General features: G+C 39.3%; 1 protein-coding gene across 1 annotated transcript; it reads right to left on the bottom strand.

Annotated features, from left to right (window-relative positions):
• Nucleotides 1-7,121: 7,121 nt before the first annotated feature.
• On the bottom strand, nt 7,122-8,281 carry LOC109153764. The gene is made up of 2 exons (XM_019301629.1): nt 7,183-8,281; nt 7,122-7,141 (listed from the first exon to the last, which is right to left on the bottom strand). The coding sequence occupies exons 1-2, from the start codon at nt 8,279-8,281 to the stop codon at nt 7,122-7,124; spliced, it is 1,119 nt and encodes a 372-aa protein (XP_019157174.1).
• Between the last annotated feature and the right edge of the window lie 676 nt (nt 8,282-8,957).

Below are 8,957 nucleotides of genomic sequence, written 5' to 3'. Positions count from 1 at the left end.
AAAAAAAAAAAAAAAAAAAAAAAAAAAAGGTTTCGGGCCTTGGTATATGTTGATCCCACACTGTAGCTTTCAATTGATTGTCCCTATAAACAAATAAACTACGGAGTACTTAATAAAAAATACATATACAAAATACAATAAAAATAACAAAATTAGATAATTTACTTTGTATCCACGTACAATTAGAAAATCAATAAGTTAAGAAGGCTTCCCTGCAATGATCTTATCCAATGGAGAGTATATCTCAACGACCCTACCAATAACGTCAAACATGTTAATAAAAAAAAAAATTCAAATGTAGATTAAAATTGTAAATGAAACTTACCAACAAATTGTTTATCATCTACAGACTTCAAAGATGAAAATGATTTTAATAAATAAATTTGTCTAGAAAAGTTGTCATTTTTTATATTCTTTAACCAAAGTAGCATAGTGAAATTACAACATAAAATAATGAGTGCATTTTTTGAAAATATAGAAATTACTTATCACCATAAAATTTTTAATGGCATAAAATTTTCATTGTTTGAAAAGCTTACAATACTTACCAACATGTTCCCTTGGTATATGAGCATGAAGTTCCCTACAATGAAGTAAAAAAGAAAAGTGTTATTTTGCAATTTATTTTTGCAGTATAGGAAGCAGCTTTGTAATGCATCTTTTTCCCAATTTCATATACAACACGAGTTCTAGAAAAAAAAAAAAAAAAAAAAAAAGCAAAATCGAAAAAAATACCATTTGGTCGAGAAATATGCACTCTCTAGATGTTATGAAATCACTCCCCTTTCTCTACGGGACTTCATATAGGTGCACACCAATCACCATCTAATAGCTCCGAAAGTCTTCAATGGAGAAATATCCTAGGCAAGAATAAACATTGGAGTCGTATAAAAAAGCAAAATTGAAAAAAAAATACCTCTTGATTGTGAAACATGCACTCTCTAGATTTTATGGATTCACTACCCCTCTTTCTATGGGACTTCATATAGGTGCGCACCAATTGCAGTCTAATAGCTCTCAAGTCTTCAATGGAGAAATATCCTGGGCAATAATAAACATTGGAGCCGTAAAAGTTATATGTTAGTATACATATCTATATCTCTATATATAATTACTCAATATAAAAGAATGAATAAATGAATATAAGGAAAAATATTACCAATTAATAAATTTACCAATTAGGTTAATACGTGAATATGGAAACAATATTATCAATTAATAAATTTTAATTAATTTCTATTTTACATTTGGTTACCAAATAAGTTTTACTACAAAAGTTTGGGCGGAAAAATGAAATAGGAGGATTTTATTTATATATATATATATATATATATATATATATATATATATATATAGATATAGATTTTTTTTTTCCTCCAACATAAGTGAGTAAAAATTGGGAGTAAATCAAACGAAGAGAATGTTTTTGGAACAAGACAAACAAAAAAAACCTCATATATCTTTTGAAAAAGAGATGTTAGGTTCACTTGATAAGGTATATCCGGACAAATGTTAAGAAAGTCAACATTAACAATTACACTTTTCAGAAAATGCTTCAAAATATCCCGACAAATGTTAAGAAAATTTCTATTACAATTTACAAGGAACATAGTGCAAAGTTCGGATATAGTTCTTGGGCAACTATTATTCCATAGACAACACAAAAGGAGTACTAAAGTTCGGATATAGTTCTTGGGCAACTGATTCATTTCTTGCAAGTTATAAGTAGGAGACCCCTTCAACAAAGAGAGATGATGAATTTCCGTGAACTTCTAAAAAATCTACCCAATCTAGGATTTTATATGCCTTTTGCCCGTACGGGCTTAGCTCAATAGTTCAGTATGCAGTATTTGGGAGAAGAGACCAACACTCGAACTTTGACAGCGGCAGTGTGGGGATTATGCCTAAAGTAGGCAGATCTATTGTGCACACCGGCATTTAGCTCTGTCTGCTGAGCCATTGAGTTACCGTGATTTACATCATCTCAAATGTTCTGTCGGACCGGAGTGTGAGGGCCCTTGGGGTTGGGGATTCAACATTTTGGGAGAAGAAAAAATGCATGGATATTTATTACACCACACTCTTTGATGCTTAGCTTTTCAACACGCTTAAATATTAATTACAACAGTGTCTTTGATACTCAACGTTTAAACAAAAAGGTGTCTCAATTTCAAAATCTAAAAAGAAGTTAATATTTGAAAATTTTAGTAGAATTTATCACTTTAAAATTTAAATAAAGAATTAGATGGTTTAAAATTTTCTGCCGAAATTTAAAAAATTGAAAACATATTTCTGACTTCCAAACTGTTTTTTTTTTTTTTTTCTTTTTTTTTTTTCTTTTTTTTTTAACAAGCGAAACTAGATTTAATTATAAGAATTCAAAGTGCTTACAATAAACAAAGGGTGAACATCAAGCCAAACTACACGATCATGCAAAGAACTAGATTCCCTAGCTAGTAAGTGGGCAACCTGATTCGTTAAACGTTTTGCAAAACAGAACTGCAAACCATTTATAGAAGTTGCAATGACTTTAATATCATCCACTATCAAGTCGAAATACAACTCCCCCATGCCTCCTAGCAACGCATCATAAACCACCTTAGCATCCATTTCAACATCCACCGCCGTGACCTGCATTTCCTTCACCCAACTCAACGCTTCCCGGATCCCCAAGGCTTCCACCGAGCAGGCATCTCTCGCCACAACAGCCAGAGCAGTGGATACGGCCGCTACAAAGCCCCCCTACAATCACGCAAAACCCAACCAAAACCTGCCTCACCACTGCCGCTGTCATACGATGCGTCCACGTTCAACTTACATCTTCCCATGTCCAGTTTCTTCCACCGCTGCACCCTAATACCTGCCTCACTCCCCACGCCTTCCCCCCCCCCCCCCCCCCTTCTCTCATTGACCTTGCACCACCAAAACCAAAAGCTTTGTGCTAAAGAAAGTACCTTATCCACACACACCACTCCCTCATTCCAGATAGTATCGTTACGGCATTGCCACAGACTCCAGCACACAACCAAGCATAACTACAATCGAATGATGTTCGCAGTCAAGAACAACAGCTTAAGACCCTCACTGGCCGATTGGAACTCCACCCCCTCCAACCTCACACCAATCCGTCTCCAACAGTCCCTCGCTAACGAACACGTAAATAGTACATGCACGCTCGTCTCATCCACAAATCTACAAAGCCTACAAATGGCCGAGCACTCCACTCTTCTTCCACGTAAAATATCGGCTGTAGGTAGACGACCACTACCCACCTGCCAAATGAACGACTTAACCTTTGGTGGTATCCTTAACCCCCACACTGCTGTCCACCCTAACCAACCCTCCACCACATAATCCCCAACTAACACCCTATAACAGATCTTCACCGTGAATCGTCCCCAACTCTCTATAGTCCAGGACATGGAATCTTTACGCTCATATATTGACAAAGGGATGGATAAAACCAACGCCGAATCCCTCTCATTTAAAATGTCACGCACCACCTCCGCATCTCACATTCTTTCCAACATGTGAAGCAAACCACACCCCTTCGCGCCCACCAAGTGTTCAGATGCCTCCGTTTCCACCTCCCTATTCTGATTATCTAGTAACCATGCATCCCCCCACACATTAATATCCTTCCCATCCCCCACACGCTAAAACATATTACAATATGAAGACTGAGAAGAGAAAAGAGGCTCTGTGTATTCGATTTGATGAAGATTAGTTAAACCATACAGAGACTTAGAGAGACTTTAATGGAACAGTGCTTCTAACAGACTAACAGACAGACTTGACTTAATGGACTGTTACAAGAACTGTTACAAAACTAATCTAACAGATTAACTAACTTTTCAACTAACATATAACAGAAGCTATTCTAATATCCCCCGCAAGCTGGACTGTATATGGAATAGAGTCCTAGCTTGGAAACAAACTTCTGGAACAGCATAGGTTGTAAAGGTTTTGTAAGGATGTCTGCTGTCTGATTTTCTGTAGAAACATGTAGGAGTCTGATGATTCCCTTCTGTACTTTCTCTCTTATTAGATGACAATCGATCTCTATATGTTTAGTTCTCTCATGAAACACAGGATTCTCTGCTATAGAAATGGCAGATTTGCTATCAGAAAACAATGTTGCTCCATCCTTTAAATGGACTTCAAGGACCTCAAGTAGATATGACAGCCATTGTATCTCACATGAGGCAAGGGCAATGGCTCTATATTCAGCCTCGGATGAGGACCTTGAAACTGTATTTTGCTTCTTAGACTTCCAGGATATCAGGGCCCCTCCTAGGAAAATACAAAATCCAGTTACTGACCTCCTTGTGTCAAGACATGAAGCCCAGTCTGAATCAGCAAAGCCACTGAGTTTAAGATCTGAATTTGCAGGAAATAGAAGGCCCTGTCCAGGGTTCCCCTTAATGTATCTCAAAATCCTGTGTGCTGCGTTCATGTGAATGGTGGTAGGACCATCCAAAAACTGAGATAGTTGTTGTACAGCAAAGCTAATGTCAGGCCTTGTGACTGTCAAATATAGAAGCTTTCCTATTAACCTCTTGTATGTGGAGTTATCTTCCAGAGCTGTACCATCAGTTTTGGAGAGCTTATTTGATTGAACCATGGGGCACTTTGCAGGTTTACTCTCAAGGAAGCCTGTATCATGTAGAAGATCCATGGCATATTTCCTTTGTGTCATGACAATCCCTTTATTGCTTCTAGCAACTTCAAATCCCAGAAAAAACCTCAACCTTCTTAGGTCTTTAATTTGAAATACTGCATGTAGATGATCCTTTACTTGCTGTATCTGACTTTCATCATTACTAGCTAGAATTACATCATCAACATATACCAGAAGAGCAAGAAAATTGTCACTTGAACCTCAGGTAAACAAGGAGTTGTCACAGGTAGCTTGCTTGAATCCCATGTTGACCAATTCAGTGGTTAGTTTAGCATTCCATTGCCTGCTAGCCTATTTCAAACCATATAGTGACCTTTTTAATTTACACACTTGCCCTGGTTGTGTGGGGATGAACCCTGGGGGAAGGACCATGTAAACTTCTTCTTTGAGATCTCCATGGAAGAAGGCATTGTTAACATCAAGTTGATGTAAATGCCAACCTTTTGCAGCTGCCACAGTGAGTAAGGTTCTGATAGTAGTGACCTTAGCCACTGGACTAAATGTGTCAACATAATCTATTCCACATGTTTGGGTATACCCCTTTGCAACCAGTCTAGCCTTGCACCTTTCCACTGTTCCATCAGCCTTGTACTTCACTTTGTAAACCCATCTACACCCTATTGGTTGCTTGGACTGAGGAAGGCTGGTTAATTCCCAAGTGTTGTTGGCCTGCAAGGCATCTATTTCTGCTTGCATAGCAACCTTCCAGCATTCATGCTTAATGGCTTCATTGTAGGACTTAGGCTCTTGAACATTCAGGATGTTGGTGGCAAAGGTCCTAAAACTGGAAGATACCCTTTTGTATGACATCACAGCTGAAAGAGCATGGGGAGAAGTCCTTCTGATAGGCAGATTGCAGTCATAGTCTTTAAGGTAGGTAGGCATGGACACTTGCCTGCTTGATCTTCTAGGTTCCACTGGATTTGGAACATGATCAGACTGAGATTGCTCTGTGATGAGGTTACCATGAGTGGATTCAGAATTAGGAGCATCAGAATCAGTGGCATCTGACTGCACTGGTCTGCCCACACTGCTTTGTATTGTGAAATCCTCCATAACACTGCTATCACTTGGTAAAATAGGCATCTGATGTAACTGAGGCTTGCTTGATTGTCCTTCTGCTTTGTAAGGGAACACATTCTCATAGAATACCACATCCCTTGATATAAACAATTCTCTGGAGTTTAAATCAAACAACTTGTATCCTTTTACCCCATTAGGATAGCCAAGAAACAAGCATTTCCTAGCTCTGGGTGAGAATTTTGTTTGGTGGCCTTTGTGTAAAATGGCATAGGCTAGACACCCAAACACCCTTAAGTGAGAATATTGAGTAGCTTTGTTAAAGAGAACTTGATGAGGGATCTGACCTTGCAAGGCTGCTGATGGCAACTTGTTGACAACATATACTGCATGTAAAACACAATCCCCCCAAAAAATATCTGACAACCCTGCTTGGAATTTTAGGGCTCTTGCAACTGTCAGTATATGTCCATGTTTTCTTTCAACCACCCCATTCTGCTGTGGTGTATAGGTGCAAGTTGACTGGTGAACAATCCCCTTCTCTTGGAAGAAACTGTCCATCTTGAATTCTTGCCCATTATCTGTCCTTATGCACTTAATCCTCTTCTCAAACTGTGTCTCAATCAGAGCACAGAAAACCTTAACCAAGGTCCTAACCTCATCTTTACTTCTCATCAAGTAAACCCATGTAGCCCTGCTAAAATCATCCACAATGGTTAGAAAAAACTTGTGTCCATAGATAGTATGCACATGATAAGGTCCCCAGATATCAATGTGGACAAGGTCAAAACAAGCCTTGGAGGCAGTGGAACTAGTATTGAATGGCAACCTTTTCTATTTGGCTAGATGGCAAACATTGCAAGCATCTGTTTTATTTATTTTCAGATTTACATCAATCAATGGCAACTGTTTCAATTTCTCATATGAACAGTGTCCTAACCTAGCATGCCAAATGCTGCTAGTATTACAGGCATTAGCCCTAATGTGTTCTATTCTATTTAGAACAGAAAAATGAGGTTTTACAAGGTGATATAAACCTTTCTGCAAGCTAGCCAAGCCAATCATCCTCCCACAATCCAGATCCTGTATAATGCAAAGGTCAGAATACAAAAGGAGTTTGCACTTGGATGTTTTAATCAGCTCACTAACAGAAACCAAATTGTAATGAAATGCAGGTACACAGAAAACATTCTGTAGGATCAAACTGTCAGTGTGTATGGTCCCTATGTGTGAGATATCAGCTCTATCACCATTTGGGAGTTCTACAAACATCCCTTGGACCTTTTTTGCATCTGTTAGAAGGTTATGATCACACACAACATGATGTGTGGCCCCACTATCCAGTATCCAACTAGTCCTGCCATTAAGAGAAGGTTTAGAGTGAATACCTTCAACCTGAGAAACAGATGCAGGAGCAAAGCTAGCAGCAATCAGATTGGCCTGTGGTACTACCCCTCCAACTTCACTTAGGGGTGAAAAACTGTGAGCTATGTTGTCTTTGTGCAGAAGCTGCCTGAGCAACTTATACTCATCCTGGCTCAAAGTAACAGAACCAGATTTCCCACTAAGAGGCTGCTCTTCTGAGTTGAGTTGCATTTGGTTAGCATAACCAGCAGCCTTATTTCTTGGCTTCCATCCTGGAGGATAGCCATGTTTCTTATAGCATTTCTCTGCAGTATGCCCAGTATATCCACAACAAGAGCAGACAGGTCTCTTATTACTATTATTTGAGGGATATTTTCTGCTATTGCCTTGAGTAAACATGATACTGCCAGTTTCTTGAATTGGTCCTCCTGCATTGTTGAACCTTCTTTCTTGTTGTTGAACCATCATAAAGGCTTCATCAACAGAGGGAAGGGGCTTTGTCATCATTATTTGAGATTGTACAGAAGCATAACTGTCATTGAGTCCCCTCAAGAAGACTGAGAGATTGTCACTTTCTAATTGTTGTTCTAGAGTTTGCATTAAGCCACAGTCACATCTCTTTTCACATTTACAGACTGGTAATGGTCTTATGACCTGAAGTTCATCCCACAAAACCTTCAACTTAGCAAAGTATGCACTTACAGTTAGGTCTCCTTGCCTTATTTGGTGTATTTCAGCTTGGAGATCCGAGATCCTGAAGATGTCTGCTTCGCTGAACCTTGCCTTCAAGGTGTTCCATATCCTTTCCGCCGTGCCCACCCACAGGATTGTATGAGCGATCTCAGAAGAGACAGATTGCATAATCCATGTCGCGACCATGTTATTGCATCTCTTCCAGTAGGGATATTTGACCTCTCCTATATTTGGCATTGAGATTGTGCCGTCGACGAACCCTAATTTATTCTTCGACAGTAACGACATTTCCATCGCCCTTGCCCAGGGGTGGTAATTCCGACCATCTAGCAGCGTAGAAACGAGAATCAGTGAGGGATTCTCGTTTGGATGTAAGAAGAACGGACTGGCGGCATCGTTAGGATCAAAGGGCGTTCCTGCAACACCGGAATTGCCCGTTGCCGGAACAGATGGAGCTGCCGGTGGAGCTGCAACCGGAGCAGTTGTTGACGACGCATTTGGTCTGTTACCGTTCCACGCCATGAGAGCAGCTTAGAGCTCTGATACCATATTACAATATGAAGACTGAGAAGAGAAAAGAGGCTCTGTGTATTCGATTTGATGAAGATTAGTTAAACCATACAGAGACTTAGAGAGACTTTAATGGAACAGTGCTTCTAACAGACTAACAGACAGACTTGACTTAATGGACTGTTACAAGGACTGTTACAAAACTAATCTAATAGATTAACTAACTTTTCAACTAACATATAACAGAAGCTATTCTAATAAAACATCCTTGTTTTAGCGTTTCCTAAGTCTGCCATATGCTCCGCCATACAAACGACGGACAACTTCCAAGCTTAGCCTCCAAGAACGACGTAGTTGCGTAGTACTTGGCCTTGAAGACCCGAGCAACTAACGATTTAGGATATTGAGTCAACCTCCAACCCTGCTTGCACAACTGACAAGACGTTTACCCTTCTCAAATTTTAGTGTCAAAAAGTTGTTGGATGACTCCTGAATTTATTGTTCTCTACGGATGGTCGTTCGGAGTAGCCTTGCATTGTCAACATCAAGATGGTGGTTTGCATACAATTGAGGGGATGTCACACAATTTATGATGTGGTCTTGTAGGTTACAACCAACAAACAACTAGAATGAAATAACAAATAAGGAAATAGGGGTTGAATTGCTAATGATGATCATGAGTCACCTA

This window comes from Ipomoea nil, unplaced genomic scaffold, assembly GCF_001879475.1.
Source record: "Ipomoea nil cultivar Tokyo-kokei standard unplaced genomic scaffold, Asagao_1.1 scaffold2537, whole genome shotgun sequence".
Classification (NCBI taxonomy): domain Eukaryota; kingdom Viridiplantae; phylum Streptophyta; class Magnoliopsida; order Solanales; family Convolvulaceae; genus Ipomoea; species Ipomoea nil.
The sequence above is the reverse complement of the archived record's forward strand: the minus strand, read 5'-3'. Positions and strand labels throughout refer to the sequence as shown.

Coding starts and splice junctions, on each gene's coding strand:
- LOC109153764 (XM_019301629.1), bottom strand. CDS start 8,281: ATGGCGTGGAACGGTAACAGACCAAATGCGTCGTCAACAACTGCTCCG. Junction 7,142..7,182: donor CAAAGACAACATAGCTCACA/GTTTTTCACCCC, acceptor GTAGTACCACAG/GCCAATCTGATTGCTGCTAG.